Raw genomic sequence first — 26,000 nt, 5'->3', positions numbered from 1 at the left:
GGGGGGGGGAGAATCACAACAACAAATACCTTATTTGGAATTAGTGATAAGTGAAGGTTTTTATATGACTCCATAGTGCTATAAAGAATATTTTAAAAAGTCATAAAAATAATAATAAACATTCCACATAAATGCATGCAAACAAGTTTTGGAACAACATGAGGATAAGTAATCAATGAAATATGATGGTGAACTATCTCTTTAAAAGTCTTGGAACACTTCAGATGAGTCACATCTCAGGAGGTTCCTGCATGTTTTCCAGATTTCACAGGGGCACTGTTTATATGAATTGTTGTCAAGGAACAGAAGCTTTTGGGGAAAATTTTATTGTCCTCCAAACAATCTCTCAGCATTCATCTCCAAAACACGTAAACATGAGAAAAGAGTAGAGAGTTTACATTGCTTAACTCAAAAATATATTATAAAGTTTATTTATTATATTTGTATACTATAATACAACAGGTGTACTATAAATTTATAGTAGATTTATGGCTGTCCTGTGCTATACAGGGTGTGTGCATGCGTGTGTGTGTGTGTGTGTGTGTGTGTGTGTGTGTGTGTGTGTGTGTGTGTGTGTGTCCAGTCAGGCATCAGATTGTTAGGACCGTGATATTGCACAGGACTGAAGTCAGTCAGAACAGAATGTGCTCCATACAGGAGACATGAGCATGTGGATACTCCCTAGATTTGCATAACAGGCAAGGTAAGTGCTTTTTTTTTCAAGATATTATTGTTCTGATATTAGTTTCACTCATTTTGAGATATTATAACCTGCTTAAAGCATTTCAGCATTATATGACAAAACTAAACATAGAATCGAACATTGCATCTGACCTTATTGCATGATGTATTTGTGGATTTGTATTAGTCTTTGATCTGTAAACAATATGCATGTCATTGTTTAAAGTGTTTTCACCTGATTTATTAAATTTTACTACATTTGTTCAAAAATATCCAAGGACCAGCTTGTGGTTGAACTTCTAGCATCTTCATCAAACAAGAAAATTATTTTTTTAGTCACTTGTGTTGGTCTTTATAATGCACAATATGCACCATGAACACCTTTTAAAGAAGAAGGTCTGAAGGATTTTTCTTTGATTGTCTTTAAGGTTAGATATGAATGAAAGCATGGCCAAAGGGTTTTTTCTGTGCCTTCTGCTTTGGCTGCTTGCACCTGCGGCCAGATGCCAGAACAGAAGACAGTCTGGAGAAACACTGAACCTCACCACAAAACAGGACAATGGTAAACGCATCAGTGTTTCATTCAGTGTCAGAGTATCGTTTATTGTGTTGGCTTAGTATTGCATGTAAAAAAATGAATGTTAGATATCTTTCTAGACAACAACAAGAGTAACTAAAAGACTTTTTTTCAGGAAAAGTCCAAAAGTCTCAAGACAAACCAGATAGGCTAAACTTTTCTCAAATTGTTCTGATGATAATATAACTTGTGATGAGAATTGTTAGACTCAATTAGAGAAAAGGCAAAATAAAATCATTTGTGTGGTCTCAGACTTTTGTACCCCATCACTCTAAACCCTATAAAGCCTACTGTATCATATTTGATACACAAATTTCTAAGCACTCTAAATGGTCAACATGATCAAAACTGCGCTAAAAAAAAATTTGTACACAATCTACTACATGCCCTCTGTTTCTGTTAGATGGTTTTAACTTTTTAACAAGTAAATGGCCTTTTAATAGAATTGTAAAATATTCCTCCTTCAGTCTTTTTCTGCTGTGAAATTTTTAATGATTTTTTATAAAGTAAATATAAGAATCATTTTTATATTTTAAGTAATATTGCAAGATAAACACTTACTGGACTTAAACAGCTTCAGGTTTACTTTATTATCCATACTCCTTTTTTCTTCAGAAAAAAAACGTGATAAAATGTGAGTATCAAATACGATCATCAGGCTTTTGAGGAACTTTTTTGTTCATCTCTCAATCATCATCATTGTATTGCACTGCATCATATGTTTTAAAACTACAGAATTTAGATAATAAAACTAAGCATATAAATTTCTTACTAAGACATATTACTGGGAGATTTAGAGTGAAAACTGATATTTATATGGATTTTTTATATGGAGCTCCATATTCTCTTATATCACACTATTCAAAACAAACACATTAAAATACGAGCAATTTCTTTGTCTAAAGGTTCACTAAAAACAGTTTCATTAAAACAAAATTCTGGCTATTATTTTATATGTCAGGCTTTTCAAAGCAATCCCACAGAAGAACCATTTTTGGTTCTCTAAAAACCTCTCAGTGAACAGATTTTAAAAGAACCATTCAAGTACATTTCATTTTTTAATCTGAAGAAAATTTTTTTTCAATGCAAAAGTTCCATGGATGTTAAATGTTCCTCATGGAACCATAATATATAATACCAATAAAGTGTGAGTTTATGGTTTGCTTTTTCTCTGGTTTCAGAGTTAGTATGCACACTAGAGATCGCATTCATCCTGGACAGCTCAGAGAGTGCGAAGGGCCTTCTGTTCGATCGAGAGAAAGCGTTTGTGCGCTCCTTCAGCAAGCGAGTGGAACAGATGCAGGTGTCTGACTGGCATCTGAAAACCCGTATGGCGCTCATCTTCTACAGCAGCTCAGTCCATATCGACCAGCACTTCAAAGACTGGCAGGACCTTGACGTCTTCCTGAGCAGATTGGCGGATGTCATCTACATCGGCCAGGGAACGTATTCCACATACGCCATATCCAACGCCACTCAACTCTTCACCAGCGAGACCAAGGAGCAAAGTGTGAGGGTCGCCCTGCTCATGACCGACGGCGTTGACCATCCGCGGAATCCTGACATCATGATGGCGGTCACCGAGGCAAAAGGTCACAACATAAAGATCTTCACAATTGGCTTATCAAACTTGGCAAAGGACAACGTGAACAGTGCCAAACTGCGGGTCGTAGCGAGCAGCCCAGCGCAGCAGTACTTCCACAGCCTCACTGACCCCAAACTGGAGGAACGGCTCCTGCAGCAGCTCGTGAGACATTCACTTCATCTGTCAGACTCATTAGGTTTAGCAAGATCAGACATGATGAGCCCATATTATAAATACAAATAAATGATCAATGATATACAGTAATAGAATGTAAAAGATGCATTCAGATTGCACAATTAAATTATCCAATAAACAAAAACAGTCAATACCGAATTGAGAAATGGAATTAATACTTTTAAATAAAAAAAAAAAATTTAAAAAATGAAGGCTTGCACGCCACTTCAATCACTATTGAGATAGATCAGCATTTTGCATCAAATAAAGTCATGACTTTGTGCAACAGGATAATTACTATAATAAAAATATAAAAAATGTAATATTTCATGAAACGCACACATATAACTTCTATATATATAATTTCTATGCAAACACAAAATCACCTTTTGAATTAAAAGGATATTAGTTAATTACTTGTTAGAATTAAAATATGAAAAATCTAATATAAAATTAGATTAAAAGAATTCTATAAATATAATTAAAAAAACTAGTGCTGTCAAACGATTAATCGCATCCAGAATAAAAGTTTACATAATATATGTGTGTGTACTGTGTATATTTATTATGTATATGTACATGCATGTATATATTTAAGAAAAATATGTTAAGTTTATTTATTAAATATATTTATATATGATATAATTTATATGAATATAAATATATACATGCAAATACATGCTGTAAAATATATACTGTATGTATGTGTATTTATATATACATAATGCATATACACAGTACACACACATATATTACGTAAACAAAAACTTTTATTTTGGACGCAATTAATCGTTTGACAGCACTAAAAAAAACTAAAATAAAATTATTTGTATATATAACACAAAATCACCTTGTGCAAAAGAAAAATGTATTCTATATATATAATTTGTAATACATTTTTATTTCAATTTTATTTTCATTATCTGTGCAGCTTTAGACCTAAAGAGAGAAATGAACAAACAAACAAGTAAAAACACAAATGGCCCACTAATACTCTGGAGAAAGAAGTTTTGCATTCCAGAGCACACATTTTAATAATAAAAAGAAACCATCCAACACAATAGTTTTGGATAATTCTAAATTCTGAATCTAAACTTCTTGATTGTTACATCATCTAAAAATATAAACTATATTATCCACCCATTTTTCTAAATTCTGAATAGCCATCTGAAAATTCAGTCTGCTGTCCTGAGGCATGGTTCACACATCAGTGGGTGTGGGGGACTTTCCACAGAAACAGAAGGGGCTGCCGCTCATTCAATGTCAAGCACTGTCTGTGATCGCACAATACGGGCCTTTTAGAAATGCATCAAACTTTCCCATGCTGTGCACGGGATTTGACAATAAATTGAATTCATGGTACTGTGATTTGTTTTGATTTCTCTTTTCATTTTTTTCTCAGGAAATAATTGCAAAGAATGAAGTAAGTACTGGACTATCAAGAATATTTGACTTGATTAAACAAAGCATATTATACCAAAAAAGGGTCAGTTCACCCAAATGTAAAAATTCTATCATCATTTACTCACCCTCATGTCGTTCCAAATCTGTATTTGATGTTTCTTTCATATTTTAAACACAAAAGAAGTTATTTTGAAGAACCAAATAGTTGTTGGTCCCCATTGGCTTCAATAGTGGGGGAAGAATTACTACGGAAGTCAATGGACACCGTCAAACGTTTGGTTACCAACATTATTCAAAATATCTTCTTTTGATAAAAGAAAGAAACTCATACAAGATTGGAACGACATGAGGGTGAGTAAATGATGACGGAATTTTCATTTTTGGGTGAATTAATTTAAAAAATGCTGATTGCAAACTACCTGTTGGTTGTATTCCTCCTGCCAGTGTCCTCGGCCACCGGTGTGTTTGTGTGAGAAAGGTGAACGCGGTCCTCCAGGAGCTCCTGTGAGTATCGCTGGGATAAAATTGAGGCCATTTTCATTTATTAGTGTCATTCATGAGAAAACTCTACTTTGTTTAGGGTAAAAAAGGAGAGCAAGGTTATGAAGGAGCACTTGGTCAAAAAGGCTCAAGGGTGAGAGTGAAAATAATTACCCGTAATTATAATTATTAGATCTGTAGTTTACTATTGTTGACTTGTTGGTCTGACCTGTTTTACAGGGAGAAACAGGAGCACCCGGTCTTCCAGGAATCAATGGTCCAGAGGTACATCACATCTTCATATGGTCACTTTATACAGTCTGTGTTATCAATGACTCTCACTGACACTCAACACTGTTCTTGTTCCTGGTTCCTCATCCACAGGGAAGACCTGGGTTCAAAGGTGATAAGGTGAAACCTCAGAGTTTTATATTTCACATATACATATATTATTGCAGTGAATTCGTTAACAGCTACATACAGAATAATCTTGATGACTCATGATGTCAGTTCAGAAAGAGAAATGTTTTGTCACAAAATCGGATAATGTAGTCAAAGGTTTGGAATATATTGTGATTTTTTTATGTTTTAGAAGTATCTTATGCTCACCAAGGCTGCATTTATTTGATCAAAAATAAAATGTTAAAATCACTGTTTTCTATTTAAATAGAGTATTTTAAAATTCACCAAATTAGCAAATCAGAATGATTTCTGAAGGATCATGTGACACTGAAGGCTGGAGTAATGATGCTGAAAAGTCAGGTTTGCATCCCAGGAATAAATCTGTTATTGTAAAATATTCAAATAATAATCAGTTTTTTTTTTTTTTTTAATTGTGATATTTTACAATATTATTTATATATTATTTTTTTCTTCTGTATTTCTGATCAAATAAATGCAGCTTTGGTGAGCATAAGATACTTCTTTCAAAAACATCCTAATTATTCCAAACTTTTGACCAGTAGTGTATGCTAAATTAATATTGTGCACATATAATAAAATTGCAAAATTCATATTCTCACTGGAATTATTAATGCTACTATCACTGTTCTTACACATTCTGTTCCACAATGCAATCACTAAGACTTGAGTCATGTTTTAGGGAGATCAAGGTAACTGTGGACCACCAGGACAAAAGGGACATAAGGTACGTCTTCTGTACTGACCTAAAATATTGATATTCTAACATGCAGAATACATGATTAATAAATAGTTTTTATTGTATTTCACAGGGCACCGAAGGGCCTCCAGGGCTGAGGGGCCCCAGAGGAGAGCAGGCACAGTATAAACATTTACCATTTACATGACATGATTATATGCCACACTGAAGGTTTCAGCTGAATTAGTATACACTGTTTTTATACTGTGGGATACTTATTTAGTTGTTTTAGTATTTAATTTTAATCTGTAAACCTTTGTAGAAGTCTTTGCAAAGGTGGCATAAAATTCTCTAAGGTATTTGTGTTCTAAATAATGAAATATTTTTGACACAAAATAGCTCCAATAGCAAAAGAGATTTTTGACGAACTAACAAAATAAATAAATACATTTTGGAAAATTTTGCAAGAGCAGCCAAAAATTATAGTCAAAAATAATAAATTATGTCTTTAATTATGACATATATCAAAGACAGTCATATTGAATGAATTTATGTATTTATGAATTTTAATCAATGTTGCTCTTAACAATTGATATCTCATCATTCTTTTTCTTGACATTTAGAATATTACTGTTAACATTATGTTTAAATGATATTTGCATTATTTATCCATATATGTATAATTATATTATATAAATGCTTCCAAAAAATAAATAACTGCAGTTCTGTCATGACAACTCTCGGAGAGTTTAGCTTGGCATGGCAATGTTCTTGGCAATGTTAATGTGGTCTTGGTGGAATAGATCTGCTACGCTGTTGCGAGTATTACTGGCAATACATCCACAGACATGCTGCTGTGAGCATGTAGGAAATACTGCTGCTCCACATATATGTATGAAATAAAATTTAAATTACGCCGTAGCAGATCTATACAAGTGGAGCTGGGGAAGTTGGAGGGTTTCTGAAGTGCGCTGCAACTGCTACAGCAAACACTAGCCAAATATTCGAATGTTGAGCAGCGAGCTCATTGGTTGCTGATGCGATAAGAAACCAAACTGCTGCGCCATGTGAATAATGATGTGATTGACTGAATTAGAACCTATCAGCCTGCGCCATCTAGAGTTTCATGACAAACATTTTTATGAATATAACTACTTTTTATGCCACTATTTATAAAAAAACAACAACAACAAAAAAACAAACAAATCTAGTGCAGAATTGACACATTTTAGTACCCAACTGCCATATTGTGTTAATTTACTGAAAAAACTTTGTTAGACAGAGTTGATCTGTAAACAAGAACATTAAGCTTAATTAAACTTAAAACGTACCAAAAAATATACAGCAGTGTTGAGTAAGATGCTGACAATCAGAAGATTTAAAGCTCAAAACAGCCAACACATGTCATAATCTCTAAAATCTCTTTATACAGTTTATATATCCATTTATAAATATAAAATTAAATGCATTAGTTGTATCACAAGTTGTCTCATCACAAACGTGGCAATCATGGCAGTCCGTGGCTGTTTCCCCACCCTGCACTTATGGAATGTGATCGGCAGATCGCTCGTAATCCTATGCTAATGTACACATGTAAAGCAGTGAATCCAGGCTTGCAGGATATTATTCTTTTTCTGAGGACGACTTTGTGCAGTGGGATTAGTGAAGAGACAGAATAGTTCAGATTGACTGGGTCAAGTCCCTCAAAACCCACATTTTAACAGGCATCTAGCAGCCTAAAAATGCCATATCATCCGTGTTTATTGCATCTAGGCATATGGTTGAAGAATTGTAAAAGGAGTAGTTCACCCAAAAATGAAAATTTGCTGAAAATTGCTGACAAATCCTCAGGCCATCCAATTTTTTTCTTCATCGGAACAGATTTGGAGAAATTTAGCAATACATCACTTGCTCACCAATGGATCCTCTGCAGTGAATGGGTGCCGTCAGAATGAGGGTACAAAACAGCTGATAAAAACATTACAATAATCCACACCACTCCAGTCCATCAATTAATGTCTTGTGAAGTGAAAAGCTGTGTATTTGTATGAAACAAATCCATCATTAAGGCATTTTTAACTTCAAAGCACTGTTTACAAGCAACAATGTTTTAGTGTTGTTATAAATTATGGAATTAAGGACTATTTTAGCCAGAAGTAAACATTTAGCAGTTAAAATACCTTAACAATGGATTTGTTTCTTACAAACACACACACAGCTTTTAGCTTCACAAGACATTAATTGATGGACTGGAGTTATGTGGATTATTGTGATGTTTTTATCAGCTCTTTGGACTCTCTTTCTGACGGCACCCATTTACTGCAGAACATCCATTGGTGAGCAAGTGATGTATTGCTAAATTCGTCCAAATCTGTTTAGATGAAGAAACAAACTCATCTACATATTTTTTTTGCCTGAACTATACCTTTAGTAAAATTTCAACATAAATTTCAACCTATTTCTTCATTATTTCACCAGGGTCTGAAAGGGCCTCCAGGAGACCAAGGACATGAGGGTCTAGCAGGACCTAAAGTAGGATCATATTTTCCATTTCTTTGCCAGTGAGACGTCTGTAACTGATATATTTGTGACTTAAATAGAGACAGAGATCTGGTGGTAAAGAATGACATTTTAGAGATGTTTCCGTGTCGGTTTAAATGCAGATCTTTTGCCTTTCGTGTTTGGCTAGGAAACTTTAACAAAGAGTGCCTTGAAAATCTGACAACTATATAATAGCACATTCAAATAAAAAAAAAACCCTAAACTGTTAGACACAAGGGGTGCCTTTATGCTCTGTAAATGTCAGTTGGAATATACATGAGAGAAAACATGTACTGAACCCTTTCACCACACCTCATGCTATTAGTAGACTGTTGTTATGAATATTATGACTTAAAGTAAAAGTAGCAATGTTACATGTACCCAAGATGACTGCAGAAAATATATCAGCTTTAAATGTTCATATGAATAAATTAAATTCATATGAAGATCCAAATGAATCACTTCGGACTGTTCCTAGGGCGATCGAGGGCCGATTGGTGCATCTGGCCCACCGGGAGATATTGGAGTCGGATTCCCTGGTCCAAAGGTAAATTTCTCAGGACTTTTGAAAGAAATTAATACATTTATTTAGAAAGGATGCATTGAATTGATCAAAAGTGACAGTAAATACATGTATAATTTTACAAAAGATTTCCATTTCAAATAAATGCTGTTCTTCAAACTTTCTATTCATCAAAAAAAGTTTGAAAAACATTTTACAATGTTTTCAACATTGATGATAATAATTGTTTCTTTAGCAGCAAATCAGCCTATTAGAATGATTTCTAAAGGATCATGTAACACTGAAGACTGGAGTAATGATGCTGAAAATACAGCTTTGCATCACAAAAATAAATTACATTTTAAAATATATTAAAATATAAAACAATTATCTGAAATTGTAATAATATTTCACAATATTACTGTTTTTACTACAGTATAAAAAGAGATATCATTAGTGATTTTTCTTTTCTATGGGATGTTGTGGCTTGGAAGCTTGGAGGCTGAGATACTTTTTTGGTTTAGTATGTTCTTTTCCACATCACAGTGTAAAAACCTGCATGCAGTGTATTTTAGTCAGTTTTTTGAGATCTCTTAAACTTACTTGTGGTGTGGTTGTTCTAGGGAGACAAAGGGAACCCAGGAAGACCAGGTCTTCCTGGTCAGGTCGTCATAGGTCAGCCAGGACAACCTGTAAGTAAAAACAGCTTATATGACTTTTAAACATGCATCTGTAGATTATAATGACATAATGATACACGCATCAATGCAGGGTCCTTCAGGTTTACCAGGAGCACAGGGGAACCCAGGAGCTCCAGGCGAAGGACTTCCTGGGCCAAAGGTGAGCAGCTTTAATTGTTATAAGAACATTTTAATAATCTAAAAAAAACCTTTTGTGGAATGGAAATATTCCATGTATCTTAAAGGATCTCCATGGAACCAATGATGCCAATAAAGAACCTTTATGCTTAAGCTCAGACCTCTATGTTATTATTTCCCTTTAATGGTTGTGTGAACAAAGACATTGCAATATCACCTTTGAATCTGTTATTGTTTTTGTGTCTTAGGGTGACCGCGGCTATGTCGGAACTACAGGTGGACGTGGACCCCCAGGTTATGGAATTAAAGGTGAAAAGGTATGTCACAGTTGTGTGAGACCTTACTTGTCTATGTAAAAGCACATTATGCATTTAATTTAGCCCCTGAATGCATCCTTGTAGGGTAATGCGGGACCTCCTGGATCATCTGGACCATTAGGAATGCCTGGCAGGGGGATTCAAGGAGAGAAAGTATCTGTTATTTTTCTGGTTTTGCATTTTGATACCAATATTCCTGTACTAGTAGTTCTACAGTAGCTGACACAAGCATGGGATTAATCATCTGATTAAACCCTAAACAACATGCATGGTTTGTGCAACAGACATGAATGATACCTGAAATAATGTAATGCAGCTTGCTGGCAGAAGTGTGCTATTACTTTTTTAAATGAATGGAAACATGCAAATAGAGCCACTTGCAACTAGTCGACTTTCTAGCAATTACTGAAAATGTCCAGCTAGCCACCCAAAAGACCCAAGCAACTACAATAAATATCCTAGAAATCAGCCAGAAAACACTAGTGACCATGCACTAGAAATTTCTGACGAACCACCAGAAGACCCAAGCAACCACTTCTTTTCCTAATTGTCACCTGTATCTTTATATCTAAAGGGGAATCAGGGACCAGCCGGTCCTACTGGTCAAAGAGGGAATCCTGGGATAGGACTCACAGGACCAAAGGTAAAACTGCACCATACAAACATCCATCCATCCATCTGTCTATCTGTTTATCTATCTACACTGAGTTTTCGTTTTGTTTCCTCTCAGGGAGAACAGGGTTTTCCTGGAGAACGTGGAGCCCCTGGAGAAAGAGGAATTGGAGAACCAGGACCCAAAGTGAGTTGTCATTTCAATTAAGCTGTTACATGACATGAAAGAACAAAATAAAGTAGTGAAATAGTGAAATCAGAGTTGTATTTATGGGTTGATGCCGTAGGGTGAACCTGGATTACGAGGTTTACTAGGTGAGGCAGGTGTACCAGGAGAAGATGGAGTCATGGGACCAAAGGTCAGAATGCTCTTAATGGCATGTTAGTGAGGGATAGCTTTACATAAAAAATATTCAATATCTTATAATATACTGTATGATATCTTGTTTACTTTAGGGTGATATAGGCTTACCAGGACCCAAAGGACAAGACGGACCTCCTGGAAGAGGCCTGCCAGGAGAGAAGGTAATGTATGGATGTGCTTTATTGATTCTTCAGACAAAACTGAAGAGTATTAAACATTATTGTATATTTATATATACACATTACAGGGTCTAAAATGAGGTGGTCACACATTAAATGTACTAAATAGGCTGTATCTTCCTTCAATAGGGGGTTCGAGGGGAGAGAGGCTCCAGAGGCCAACCAGGACCATTGGGACCAGTTGGGCCAGCAGGGGCAAAGGTGGAAACAAACCATTCATCTTAAAAAAACAAACAAAATACCACACAAAGAAAAGACATGTGTCTCTGTCTTTGCCAGTATTCACTTAAAATCTATTGAGTTACTGTATCTTTCATTTACAATAGGGAGAACCAGGGAATGTTGGGGTTCCAGGTGTTTCTGGGCCTCCAGGAAGGGGCATACCGGGACCTAAGGTACATTTAAGAAATGCTCAGGGTTAAATACAAGCTGTATCAAAAAAAAAAAAAAATTTAATTAAATTAAAATTTGAGTTGCAAACACTGATGAGTTCTGTCGATCATTACATTAACTTAATATTGTGTGCAATTTAAACTCAAATATCTGCATTAATTAAATTTCTTTAAGAATTAAGTTGAAGTAACTTAATCAAATTGTCTTGTTAACTTTGGAAATTGGGTATGCTTTGGATAGGACTAGATAAGGAGAATAAATGTTCAAATTAAGTGTTATTTTATGTGTTTTTTAGTGAAGGAAAAGACCTGCTAGTGTTTAATGCTGTTATGTTTGACAATTGAAAGAGTCTGTGATGTTGAAGGTTTTGTGGTTACCTTTGTGCTGAAGAGTAGACCACATGAAGGTAATCACATATTGGCTCTCTTAGCAATGACTACACTAATACCAGTGGCAAGTAACATACTTGTTCATTTTATATATGTATGCTAAATAAATTACATTTAGCAGGTGCTATATGATAGCTGTGGATTTGGACTGAAAAAAATCATATAAATTGGTTTTAGGCTCACAAATAATCAACACAAAAATATGTGTTTAAGTTTCAAATTGTTAAGTTCTTCTAACTCAATGTAGTTTGTTGGTTGAACATGATTTTAATGTTTCTTTTATTTATTTATCTATTTTTGAGCCAACACATTATTTTTTTTTAGATTGCTCTGCAATGAAGGCCAATTTACTTCCATTGCAACTTTTTCAAATATTCATTCATATATTTTTAATGTGGCATAAACTTCTATATAATGTTTGGACTAACAGTATGTGTATGTAATTGATCAGGAAGTCTCAATACCATGTTCATCTTCCTGTAGGGAGATCCAGGGCCGGTCGGTCCACAAGGTCCTGCTGGAGAACCAGGGATAGGCATTGCAGGGCCGAAGGTAAGAGTGACGCCCTAGCAGAAACCTGTATTGTTTTTTTTTTTATTATTAAGTTAATGCATTTTGTCTGTCTTTAGGGTGAAATAGGGTTGCGAGGACCCATTGGACCTCCAGGGCTGAAGGGAGAAGGCTATTCTGGCCCACCTGTAAATATGATTACAAAGAATATTTTTCATGCAAATGCTACATTTATACAGTCTGTATTTACTCTGACATACCAACTGGGAATACAACAGTATAATTTACACTACGCACTGTATGTTTCGCCCATGTGATTAATAGGGGCTACCAGGTCTGCCAGGTCTTACAGGAGAGACTGGGCCAGAGGGAACAGGTTTACCTGGACCAAAGGTAAGGTGCTTGCTTAACACCAGTTTTCTTGAGAAAATGTAAACATTTGAATCTTAAAAAAAAAAAAGCATTCTATTAAAGCATTTGATGAATTGATATGTTCTGTCACAGGGGGATCGAGGCCCTCCAGGTTCCCCAGGGCCTGCTGGAGCACCAGGTCTTGGGCAAGTGGGCCCAAAGGTAGGAAATATATGTAGAATACATGTATGCATATCATAATCAACACTCCATGATTCAATAATACAGTGCTGAATGAGTCATTAGATGTGTTTGCAGATATGTTCAGGTGTGCTCTGAAGTGTTTTTGTGGTCTGCAGGGCTCCATTGGTCAGACTGGTCCAGCTGGTCCTCCAGGATTACCAGGAGAGGGCATACAAGGACCAAAGGTAACAGGAATCTGAGGCTTATCAACAGTATTCTTAGAAAAACATTACCGTGTGATGTACAACAGTGAAATACTCAAGCTGTTTAATTCACATGTATTTTGTTTTCGTACAGGGTGCTCCTGGATATCAGGGTTTACAGGGGCCAAGAGGGCTTCCTGGAGAGGGTCTGCCGGGGCAGAAGGTGAGGAGAGTCATATACCCACTACTAGCATGCATTTATATTTTGTACAGCTATCGTTAAAGGAATCCTTCACACAGTTACATTTACTCACCCTCGTGTCATCCCATACCTGTTGGACTTTCTTTCTTCCATCAAACACAAAATGAAATGTTAGCCACTATTTTCCACAAAACTGGTGATTTATAATGCCAAACTTACAGTATATGCACTTACATGCAATTAAAAATGTTGCATCATGTCAGACTTGAAAACATGACCAAAACTGTCAGTGTAAAGCTCCTTTGATGTAACTACTCTGTTGTAGGGGGATCGTGGGTTACCCGGAGCACAAGGACGTAAAGGAGACAGGGGAGGCCAGGGAGAACCAGGATCTACAGGACCACTGGTGAGAAGAACTGAGAGGGAAAATTTGATCATCAATCATTCAAGCGAGACTTGCTTTTTAATCTTTAAGCAGTATGATAGCTGATAATTCCAAGCATTGCTTAAGACACATCACTGCATTATTTAACTACATTTCACACACCTGAACATTGTGTTTTATAATCGCAGGGTAATACAGGAAGAAAAGGAGAACCGGGTCTCACGGTATGTACACAGATGTCAATAAAGAATTCATTTTGGACCACGGTAATTTGTTCTAGAACCAAAAAAAAAATTATAAAAATAAATAATAATACTACTAGTAATAAAAGTATTATGCTGTTGTTGCATGACCTCATACCAGTTGTAAAAAAAAAAATGCATTATTATTATTTTTGTATAAAAATGATTTAACTAAATAATGAAAGTGGAAGGTAAAGTCCAGTGCATTGCATTATGGGATGTAGTATTCCACACAGTGCTTACCGCTTCTCATTTTGGTCATCTGCAAATTGGTGTGTGATACATTTGTAATTATTTGTGAAATTTACTAGTATTTTCGATTTCTGAATTGTTTCAACACATTGATTTAAATGGGAGTTTTGTTGTTGTTTAAATAAGACTGAAATAGTATTTTCTTGTTAAACATATTACAATAATCTTAGTTTTATTTACAAAAAAAAAAAACACATAAAAAAAATTATAAAGGTATATATTGGTATATATATATATATATTATATTATACATTAGAAATTATTAAATTAGAAACTAACTAACTGAAATAAGTTTAAGTAGTAAAAGAATAAAATAAAAAATAAAATAAAAATAATTGAAAGATTACTACAGAGCATTTTGTACATATGCTATATATAACTGAAATAAAGCTGAAATAATACAAAATACTTAGGTGAAAAACAAACAAAAATAAGAAATGTTGTTGAAAAAGTACAAAAATTAGTAAAGTAATAATAGATTAAAGGTTATTAAGCAAATAACAAAATTACTTGAACTTAAATTAAAATCAAAATGAAAACTGAAAATATAAAAACTAAAAGCTAATTCTATGAACAAAATCATAGTACAGTATATAAATAATACTACAATTACACTACTACTAGCTAGTGTGAAAGAGAAATGGAGCACTTCAATAACGAGAGTTTTATGTATTTTGCAGAGAGAGGAGATAATCGGCTTAATCCGATCTATTTGTGGTAAGTATTTCAATTGCAGATATTTTTGCTAAATTTGATTGTTTTGTGGTGAATCAAACCAAAACTGATTTGGCTGGAATGATTTACTGTCATGTGTCAGGCTGTGGCCGGATTTGCAGAGTACGGCCTCTGGAGCTGGTGTTTGTGATTGACAGCTCGGAAAGCGTCGGCCCAGAAAACTTTCAGGTCATTAAAGACTTTGTGAACACCTTGATCGACCGTGCGTCAGTCAGTCCCGAGGTCACGCGAGTCGGCGTGGTTCTCTACAGCCACATTAACCTGGTGGTCACAAGCATACAAGAGCGCTTAAGTCGTGATGAAGTGAAAGCAGCCGTACGCAGGATGCCCTACATTGGGGAGGGCACTTACACAGGAAGTGGCATCAGAAAGGCCAATCAGATCTTCCGCTTTGCTCGGCGTGGTGTGAGGAAAGTGGCTGTGGTCATCACGGACGGCCAGACGGATCATCGGGACACGGTGAAGCTGGAGGATGCGGTCAGAGAGGCCCATTCGGCCAATATCACCATGTTGGTTATAGGAGTGGTGAATCAAAGCGACCCCATCTATGATGATTTTAAGCAGGAGCTGAAGTCAATAGCATCGCCACCTGCCGAAGAGCACGTGTTTTCCATAGAGGACTTCAGAATGCTTCCTGGTATGTTTGCTGATTTGCAAAAAAGGCCTAATATATGTATCAGCATTTACACATAAAAATTTGCTGAGAATTGAACAAATAGTTGTAACAAGAGGAAAATAGAAATCATGTTTTGTGGCAGTATTTCTGGAGATTTAAAGTACTGTATAGTTAACCCAAAAATGAAATTTGCCGAAAAGTAACTGACTCTCAGGCCATCCAAGATGTAGTTTCTTCATTAAGATTTGGAGTAATTTAGCATCACATCACATCAGTGAATGGGTGCCGTCAGAACGAGAGTCCAAACAGCTGATAAAAACATCACAATAATCCACACCACTCCAGTCCATCGGTTAATGTATTGTGAAGTGAAAAGCTGTGTGTTTATGAGAAACAAATCCATGAAGATGTTTTTAACTTCAAACCATTGCTTCTGGCTAACATATCAGCCCTCTATTCATAATATTGCTTTCTCCAGTGAAAAAGTCATCTCGTCTGAATCAGGAGAGAAATCTGCACAGATCAAGCAACGTTTACAAATGAAAAGAGTCCAAAAAAGCAAATATGTTGGTGGATTTTGATGTGAGAGGACAACAGAAGATGGATTTTTTTCACTGGATGAAGCGCTATTATGGATTATGAGTGGTATGAAGCAATGGTTTAAAATGAAATGCCTTAATAATTTATTTATTTATTTTAACAAACATACAGCAAACCCATGACTTTGACCTGCCTAAACTACAGGATCACATTAATTAAATGCATGTTTTCTGTCTCTGTGGTCTAGAAGTGGAAAGTAAACTGCTTCAAGAGATCTGTGAGAACATTGATGGATCGATATTCAGCACTACCTCCAAGGTAAACTCACAAACTCTTCAGTCAACGAGACTGTATTTTAAAAATAAATAAATAATAATAATAATTATTATTATATAAGGCTAAAGGTGCCATATTTGATTTGACAGCAATATGTTTGGGGCATATTTTTATTGTTGGATTGCAGAAATTTGAATTTTAAATTTTAAATACAGTCAACAACCACAAAAAAGTTCTGCAGTGTGATACTTATTTAAATATTTATTTAAAAATTATACATGTCTAATTATTACACATGCTTTTTTTATGATTTTATATTAATTTAGAGATTGACACTTGATGTACTTGATGAAAAACATGATGTATCTAAAAGCCATATTTGATCTAAAAGCTACATGATGTATGCTGAGAAAATGCTAGTAATTATTTAATTGAAATTACATAAAAAATGCTCTGTATTTATTATTATTATTTTACGCATGACTAAAATATCACGATTATTTTGTATTTTTTTTAAAATCATTTGTCAAAATGCAGGACTGTTTTGGTGTACTCTAGTTATTAATGCATACAAACATAATTATACATATTTAATAGTATTAAATTAAACCAATCAGCCAGGTGCAGTTGGAGAGTTGTTCCCCTACTATGATCCCAAAGCAGACGGCACTGACATTATAGGCACCATAGCACCATATTTGGAAAGAGACGAGCTGAACCTCCTCCCAGATTTCTCTCTCACGTCTTTGGATCGGCCCGAACAGGACACATACGGGACTGAGCCGCCGCTGCTCATACAGGATGATTTTATTGCAGGTAAATGCTGCTCAAAAGTGATACAATACAAATAATAACTGCAATTTTGACTTCCTGTAAATACGATTTTCTCTCTCTTGTGTCAGACGAGGGATGCCTACAGCCTCTGGATCCCGGTCCGTGTCGAGAGTATGTTGTTAAATGGTATTTTGATCCAAAAGCCAATTCATGTGCTCAGTTCTGGTTTGGAGGTTGCCAAGGCAACAAAAACCAGTTTGACACTCAACAGGCCTGCAGAAAATCCTGTGTGAAAATGTAAGTCTTTTTATTAGAGCACTGAACCTGATACTAAAAAAAGACTAAACTAAAAGGGCTCTTTATTATTTAAATATACATAAGCTTTTAATATTCAACATTTTAAATAATAGTCATTTTTACTGTGAATATTAAAAAAAAAAACTAAACTTGAACAATCTACAAGTGCATCTATTTGCATATATAGTGGCCACAAAAAGTATTTACACAAGGTTAAGTCACAATTAAAAATGTCTAAATTTATATAGAAAATATCAAGTGCTTTTATTTGAAAGAAATGTATGAAGAAAAATGCAGAGAAAATGCACTGATATTCAGACATTATTTTGAGTAAAAATACTATTTCTTGATGAGGGAAATGAACGAATATTCAAACAGTCTGTAATCTTTTACCATCAAATGTTCTCATGTAAACTAGTTTTTGGTCACATTAAACATCTTTGTAGATTTTTTTTTATATTTGCATTGTGGTTTTAAGTGTGTTTAAGCTCACTGGTGCTGTTTAGTTCATGACTAGCATTGAATCTGTACTTGTATCCGAATGGTCGCAGGTGATGAGTGAAATACTCCAGCATGTACATGTCTGCAGGCCGCATGTAATGAAACGAGATCACAAAATCTGCACAGCAGTCAGGACCCTGAAGAAAGACAAAAATCAGTAAACATCATGTTTTGAGTAATCTTAGACGATGCAAAAGGGTCATTATACACAAGTCAAACTATAATGTACACAATTCCTATATACATATACGACTCTTATTTTTAATATTTACAGTTATTTTAATGTTTAAATTCGAGCATGACTATACTGCTCTATTATGCTGCTGAGCGAAGAAACAGAAAAAAAACATTTGTTTTGATTGTCATTGTAAAATGAAGTTCTGACTAACTGAAATTATAGTTAAAATAATAAAATTAAATATATATATATATATATTTACACTTAAAAATCAGTCATTTTAATGTAAGTAATTGTTTATGTTGTATCAAAAAACCAAAAGGACTTTTATGTTAAACACTTTATTCAACATGAAACAATGTATGCAAACCATTTTCTGTAAAATAATGTATTTCTGAGTGAAACAGTATATTCAACAAGAAAATGTAGGGTGGGATTTAATCAAACTGGATAAAACATGTTTTCTGCTGTAAGTATCTGTATGTTTGTGTAGATTGAAACTGAATTTTACATTAAATATTCAACACATTGGACTTGATTCTGATCAGTGTTATTTCAATACCATTGAGATACTAATATAGTTTTTGTTAATATTTTGAATTAGTTTTTATTTGTACATTTTCTGTTTTCATTTGAATAATTTTGTTGTTTTTGTCATTTTATCATTTTATATATATATATATATATATATATATATACACACACACACATATATACATATACATACATACACATACACACATACATATACATTAGTTAAACTAAAAAAAAAAAAAATATATATATATATATATATATATATATATATATATATATATATATATATATATATATATATTGCATTTGTCAACCAGCTGAAAATGTATTTATTTTTTGTTGCAATTTATGTTTATTTTATGAATTTAGTTTTAGTTCATATAATAACTGTGTATAGAAATGGGGGATACAAGTTTTGCAATTTCTCACAGCCTAAAATAATAATGCTAATAATAATAATACTTACAATAATAATCAAGCTTTTTTTTTTTTTTAATTTAACTAAAAATGCATCACGTAAATCTCCAGTTCATTCCTGTTCAAGTGAACTTCATGTAAATCTCCAGTTCATTCCTATTGAATGTCTTAGCAACAGTAACCGGGGGCGGAGTTTAGGGTTAACTGACCCACACATATTTTCAATGAGAAACTGGCACTCACCCGTCTGGATTTGTAGTAACTGTAGCCCCAAACCTGTTTTCCATTCTCCGGGGGAATGAGGCGATTTTCCAGTCTAAAGGGATTAAAGGTTTCCCGTTGATTCCGATCTCTTGAATCCCCGGCCTTCACTCCCATGGTCTCCATGCACCTGCCCAAGGCCATGTCCTCCACGGAGCTGAAATGCTCGCAGCGTCCCGTACTGAAGCCTTGCACAAATCTCCTGAGGGCCTCTCGGCTCAGAACGTACCCGGCTCCTCCGCTCATGTAACCCTGAGGGACAAACGGCCGGAACCTGTGGCCGAAGTAAACAGGCTTCTCTGTGTCATGCTGGGAGAGCAGGTATCTCAGGTTCTCCACCACCACAAACGTGTCGTCGTCGGCTTTGAGGAACCAGTCGGCGTGCTGCAGGTGGTGGGCATGGATGTACTGAAAGGCCGGATGGTCTTCCAGTACAGCTGCGATCGGCCCTCGCTGACGTTCAGCCCCACGGTGGGGAAGTCGGAGCTCTGCGAGCTCATGTACAGAACCTGGTTACAGTGTTTAGCCCAGGTGGCACGAATATGCTGGAGCTTCTTCAAAAGATTTTCAGGCCTCGTCATGATCCAACACAACACACGCACACGGGAAAACAGGGACTGCGCCAGCTCATCTACGACATTAAAGCAAAACATGCACTAGCAGTCAAAAGTTTGGGCTTTCACTTTATTGAACGTACACTACCGTTCAAAACATCTGAGGTCAGTCAGATTTGTCTTTCTTTTTTTTAAAAGAAATTCAATTTCAATATCTATTAATACGACGGCGTTTTAGTGCCTCGTTAAAAAAAAAAAATCTAAGATTACGAGATTAAAATCTTAATATTTCGAGAATAAAGTCGAAACTACGAGAATAAAGTCGAAACATTACGAGAATAAAGTCGAAACTAAGAGAATAAAGTCGAAACTAAGAGAATAAAGTCGAAACATTACGAGAATAAAGTCGAAACATTACGAGAATAAAGTCGAAACTAAGAGAATAAAGTCGAAACATTACGAGAATAAAGTCGAAACATTACGAGAATAAAGTCGAAACTACGAGAATAAAGTCGAAACATTACAAGAATAAAGTCGAAACATTACGAGAATAAAGTCGAAACTAAGAGAATAAAGTCGAAACTAAGAGAATAAAGTCGAAACATTACGAGAATAAAGTCGAAACATTACGAGAATAAAGTCGAAACTAAGAGAATAAAGTCGAAACTAAGAGAATAAAGTCGAAACTAAGAGAATAAAGTCGAAACATTACGAGAATAAAGTCGAAACTACGAGAATAAAGTCGAAACTAAGAGAATAAAGTCGAAACATTACGAGAATAAAGTCGAAACATTACGAGAATAAAGTCGAAACATTACGAGAATAAAGTCGAAACATTACGAGAATAAAGTCGAAACATTACGAGAATAAAGTCGAAACATTACGAGAATAAAGTCGAAACATTACGAGAATAAAGTCGAAACTACGAGAATAAAGTCGAAACTACGAGAATAAAGTCGAAACATTACAAGAATAAAGTCGAAACATTACGAGAATAAAGTCGAAACATTACGAGAATAAAGTCGAAACATTACGAGAATAAAGTCGAAACTAAGAGAATAAAGTCGAAACTAAGAGAATAAAGTCGAAACATTACGAGAATAAAGTCGAAACTACGAGAATAAAGTCGAGAATAAAGTCGAAACTACGAGAATAAAGTCGAAACATTACGAGAATAAAGTCGAAACATTACGAGAATAAAGTCGAGAATAAAGTCGAAACATTACGAGAATAAAGTCGAAACTAAGAGAATAAAGTCGAAACTAAGAGAATAAAGTCGAAACATTACGAGAATAAAGTCGAAACATTACGAGAATAAAGTCGAAACTACGAGAATAAAGTCGAAACTACGAGAATAAAGTCGAAACATTACGAGAATAAAGTCGAAACTAAGAGAATAAAGTCGAAACATTACGAGAATAAAGTCAAACATTACGAGAATAAAGTAGAAACATTACGAGAATAAAGTCGAAACTACGAGAGAATAAAGTCGAAACATTACGAGAATAAAGTCGAAACATTACGAGAATAAAGTCGAAACTAAGAGAATAAAGTCGAAACTACGAGAATAAAGTCGAAACATTACGAGAATAAAGTCGAAAATAAGAGAATAAAGTCGAAACATTACGAGAGAATAAAGTCGAAACATTACGAGAATAAAGTCGAAAATAAGAGAATAAAGTCGAACATTACGAGAATAAAGTCGAAACATTACGAGAATAAAGTCGAAACATTACGAGAATAAAGTCGAAACTAAGAGAATAAAGTCGAAACTAAGAGAATAAAGTCGAAACATTACGAGAATAAAGTCGAAACATTACGAGAATAAAGTCGAAACATTACGAGAATAAAGTCGAAACAAAGAGAATAAAGTCGAAACTACGAATAAAGTCGAACATTACGAGAATAAAGTCGAAAATAAGAGAATAAAGTCGAAACATTACGAGAATAAAGTCGAAACTACGAGAATAAAGTCGAAACATTACGAGAATAAAGTCGAAACTACGAGAATAAAGTCGAAACTACGAGAATAAAGTCGAAACATTACGAGAATAAAGTCGAAACATTACGAGAATAAAGTCGAAACTACGAGACTAAAGTCGAAACTAAGAGAATAAAGTCGAAATGTTTTGAGAATCAAGATTATATAGTTATAATATTTTGAGATAGGCTATTCTAGCCTTTTGCTCATGCAAATAGCCCGGATTGGAAGCACCGGGAGATATTCCAAATTTCAGTTTTCAAAATCTGTAAATTTTATAGCGAAATACAAACAATATGTAGGCTATATTGCAATAATGTGTTTGTTAAGCGGCATGTGAGTCAATCATCTTTCCGATTACAATAACGAACGACGAGACATTTTCATTATAAATTAGGCTAAACTTTTTTTTTTTTTATGCCTTATGATGTTCCTTCAATTTATATCTTGCTATAAACTTGAAATAAAGAGCAAAAACACATTTATAATTTGTATTTCGTTATAAAACCGGCAGAATTTGAAAGCTGAGCTGTGTGTAAAAGCAACAAAGCACAAAATTGTTGCGACTACTGGTTGACTGGCGCGCTACAAATAATGAATGGAAGACATTAAAATATTATGTCCTCATTTACAGTATACCATGAATAAAACAGTTTGTGAATAGTCACTTAACGTTTACAGCAGAAAAGACAACAATATAACGTATATTAACAGATTTGAGTCCACTTCAACCTTTAGAACGTTTTATTGCTGTTTAATTAAACAGGCTCTGTGAGGAGTGAAAGTTTGGGACGTTTTTGCAGAGCAGGTGGTGGAATTTTCACAATAATTTAATGAATTTATTCACATAAATACAGCGATCTGTCACGCCACATTAAAGACCTTGAAAATCACATTATTGTAAGACACATAATTTGTGTTTCGTTATAAAACTGATTTTGAAAGCTGAGACTTTGTTTTATAGACTTTGTTTAAAAGCACTAAAAATACAAAGCTTAAGCTATTGCTATTGTGTGGCTGGCGCACTACAAATAATGAATGCAATGGAAGACATGAAATATTATTTCCAAGCATGCTGTCCCCGCGAGTATGACACATGGTATGATTTCTGCTAATAATCCCACATAGCTATATTTGTAGTGTATTAAAAAAAGGGTTAAATAAGAGACAGCGCCCCCCAAAGGAATATCTATTGAGTGTGTGAGCTTGTTAAGATAAACAGTTGTTCCTGTTCAGTCTGTTAATAAATATCATATTCTTGATATTAAGCTGTTCCCGCGAGTCCTTATAATTGACATCCCAGTAAAATGATGCGGCCTCTCGGACGCAACAATATTCAAATCAATCCCGGTGGCCCGGCAACTTCTCCCGGTTATTTGCATGCGCGATATAGGCTATATACTCTCAAAATATTATAACTTTAATTTCTACGATTTAAATGATCTAAACATTTCGACTTTATTTCTCGAAACATTTTGACTTTATTCTCGTAATATTTCAACTTTATTCTCGAAATATTACGATTTTAATCTCGTAATCTTAGATTTTTATTTTTTTTAACGAGGCAAAAATAAAAATCTAAGATTACGAGATTAAAATCGTAATATTTCGAGAATAAAGTCGAAATATTACGATTTTAATCTCGTAATCTTAGATTTTTATTTTTTTTAACGAGGCACTAAAACGCCGTCGTACTATTTCAGATAATTTTTTTTAATTAGTTTTTCAAAGAATTGCGAAAAAATATTTTTCATTACACATAAATATTAATCAGCACAACTGTTTTTGCACTGATAATTATGAGAAATATATTTTTTGGAGCACCAAATCATCATATTAGAATGATTTTTGAAAGACCGCAATTTAATGTAACATTTTAATAGATATTTAAATAGAAAAGTTATTTTACATTTTAATAATCTTTCATAATATTACTGTTTTTACTGTATTTGTCATCAAATAAACACAGCCTTAGTGAACAGAAGAGACTTTTTTCAAAAACATTAAAACATTTTACTGACCCCCAACTTTTGAACAGTACAGTATGCTTTTTTTATATATATATATATATATATATATATATATATATATATATATATATATATATATATATATATATATATATATATATATATATATATATATATATATATTACAAATTTTAACCAGGCACAGAATTTAATTTCTTTACGAAATTAAAAACTGAATTTTGATTTTTTTTTTTAAATGTAAGATTGGTTGTCCAAACTTTTGACTGATGTTGTAAATACTATGCAAATATGATGCAAAATATGACAATTAAAAGAGATAAGTAATAAAGAACATACCATTCTTTTTCCATGCATGACTCTTAGCTTGAGAGGAAAGGCAATGTGGATATGCTAGTAGGTCAAATCTAACACTCATGAGTAGCTGAACAAAGACAAATCCAAGGAATATCCCACACAACAGAAATATGTGCCGAGACACCTGAAAAAAAGAAAGAAAATATTTGCAATATAACCATAAATAACTGAAAAAAAAAAAGGAATGTATTATTCTATTACAGAAAATTTTGACTTACCATATTGGTGCAGTTCAGATCACATTTTTGTTTATTTTTCAGCAAATTAAAATGACGTCTTAAATTTTGAATCAAAGAAAGCGACTGCTCTCTGCTGAGGTTCAGGTGTTTGTCTCAACACTCTGTAATAACCATCAGCCACACCCTTTTTATTGGAAGTGGCCACATAAAACCTTTATTTGCTGATATGATGAACTGACATCACAGACTTTAAATGTCTTGATAGTGGTTCCATGAACCTTAACCTTCATGCATGAGTTATTCAATTAAAAAAACTCTATTTACTTCAAAACAAGAATATAATCATTTCCAATGTTTTTGATTCTCAAAATGTAGTGAATTTCACAAAATCAAAATTTTGACAAAAACATAACATTTCTGTTCTGTTATATTGTGTGCAGCTGTCATAGGAAATGCATTTCAATCACAGAACGCAGTACCTGTAACAATTCTTCGTTTTATAGACGATCACCTTAAATTTGAAGAAGTAGTCAAGTGTGGAAACTACTGTAGCTGGGCAAGAATGATCTCTGTGTGACTCCAATAATGGGTCGGTCCTCAAAATCAGGGACTTAAAGCTCCTTGAAAGTGAAAAGCACTCAAGAATGAAGATCAAGATTTGCTGGTCCTCCTTCCATTTGAAGTTTAAGAAGCTATAGGAGATTTGTCTAATTGCACATAATTGTCACACAGAAGGGAAAAAAAAACTTCAGATGAAACCTCTTCATAAAAGCATTTAGACACAGAGTGGCAAGACTTTAGAAGAAAGACTGAGGACAGTTTTTACTAAAGAGCACCATGTGAAACAACGTTCCTAAATCTAGTAAGCTGCCAGCTGCCTTCTAAGCCAACATCATAACTCAAATGGATTTAGATTTAAAGATACTTCTCAGTATTTTTAATGAGATCTTTGGATTGCATTATGGGATTTCTTTCTTCACAAATGAGAGCGAAAAGAAGATGCAGTATCTTAGAAAACATCATAATTCCTACCTTTTGGATCAGACTTTGCATTGAGAGCACCTATGATGGCTTAAAATGCTGCCTAAATATGCAGCTTACTAGGTTTGTGACAGAGTCAGTGATTTAGTAAACACAGCTAGTAATGCAAATAAATGAATTAAGTGCGACTGATGTGTATCTCTCAAGACACAATTTATTTGAAAATGATCTGTCAACTTCTCTGTGATAATGTGACTGTCCAATCTCATTTGTCAACTGTTTTAATGTCAGATAGCATTTATAAACAAAAATACTTTTCAAAAATGAGCAACATGAGGGAATACTACAAATGGACAAAATCATTCAAATAAAAACAAGTGATTCT

General features: G+C 34.3%; 2 protein-coding genes across 3 annotated transcripts; one reads left to right on the top strand and one right to left on the bottom strand.

Annotated features, from left to right (window-relative positions):
• Positions 1-21: 21 nt before the first annotated feature.
• col28a1b (collagen, type XXVIII, alpha 1b) lies at positions 22-18,997 on the top strand. Of its 2 annotated transcripts, XM_058746985.1 has the most exons (36): positions 22-703; positions 1,110-1,243; positions 2,440-3,005; positions 4,420-4,440; positions 4,866-4,925; positions 5,002-5,055; positions 5,142-5,186; positions 5,286-5,312; positions 6,004-6,048; positions 6,134-6,178; positions 8,479-8,532; positions 9,020-9,088; positions 9,667-9,735; positions 9,815-9,883; positions 10,110-10,178; positions 10,263-10,331; positions 10,753-10,821; positions 10,909-10,977; positions 11,078-11,149; positions 11,247-11,315; positions 11,463-11,534; positions 11,660-11,728; positions 12,599-12,667; positions 12,745-12,813; positions 12,950-13,018; positions 13,130-13,198; positions 13,336-13,404; positions 13,517-13,585; positions 13,890-13,970; positions 14,138-14,173; positions 15,124-15,160; positions 15,261-15,815; positions 16,582-16,652; positions 17,228-17,426; positions 17,513-17,681; positions 18,233-18,997. In XM_058746985.1, the coding sequence occupies exons 2-36, from the start codon at positions 1,117-1,119 to the stop codon at positions 18,234-18,236; spliced, it is 3,375 nt and encodes a 1,124-aa protein (XP_058602968.1). In that variant the 5' UTR covers positions 22-703; positions 1,110-1,116; the 3' UTR covers positions 18,237-18,997. The 2 variants fall into 2 exon arrangements, with proteins under 2 accessions (XP_058602968.1, XP_058602969.1); XM_058746986.1 differs by lacking the exon at positions 18,233-18,997 and having other exon boundaries at positions 23-703; positions 1,115-1,243; positions 17,513-17,689.
• c1galt1b (core 1 synthase, glycoprotein-N-acetylgalactosamine 3-beta-galactosyltransferase 1b) lies at positions 18,147-25,675 on the bottom strand. The gene is given in 4 exon segments (XM_058746988.1): positions 18,147-18,319; positions 19,558-19,991; positions 19,994-20,206; positions 24,438-25,675. Coding segments are annotated over 4 exon segments (891 nt in total). The 5' UTR covers positions 24,517-25,675; the 3' UTR covers positions 18,147-18,154.
• Positions 25,676-26,000: the final 325 nt, after the last annotated feature.

This window comes from Onychostoma macrolepis, chromosome 16, assembly GCF_012432095.1.
Source record: "Onychostoma macrolepis isolate SWU-2019 chromosome 16, ASM1243209v1, whole genome shotgun sequence".
NCBI lineage: Eukaryota > Metazoa > Chordata > Actinopteri > Cypriniformes > Cyprinidae > Onychostoma > Onychostoma macrolepis.
The sequence above is the reverse complement of the archived record's forward strand: the minus strand, read 5'-3'. Positions and strand labels throughout refer to the sequence as shown.

Coding starts and splice junctions, on each gene's coding strand:
- col28a1b (XM_058746985.1), top strand. CDS start 1,117: ATGAATGAAAGCATGGCCAAAGGGTTTTTTCTGTGCCTTCTGCTTTGG. Junction 4,926..5,001: donor GCGGTCCTCCAGGAGCTCCT/GTGAGTATCGCT, acceptor TACTTTGTTTAG/GGTAAAAAAGGAGAGCAAGG. Junction 9,736..9,814: donor TAGGTCAGCCAGGACAACCT/GTAAGTAAAAAC, acceptor GCATCAATGCAG/GGTCCTTCAGGTTTACCAGG.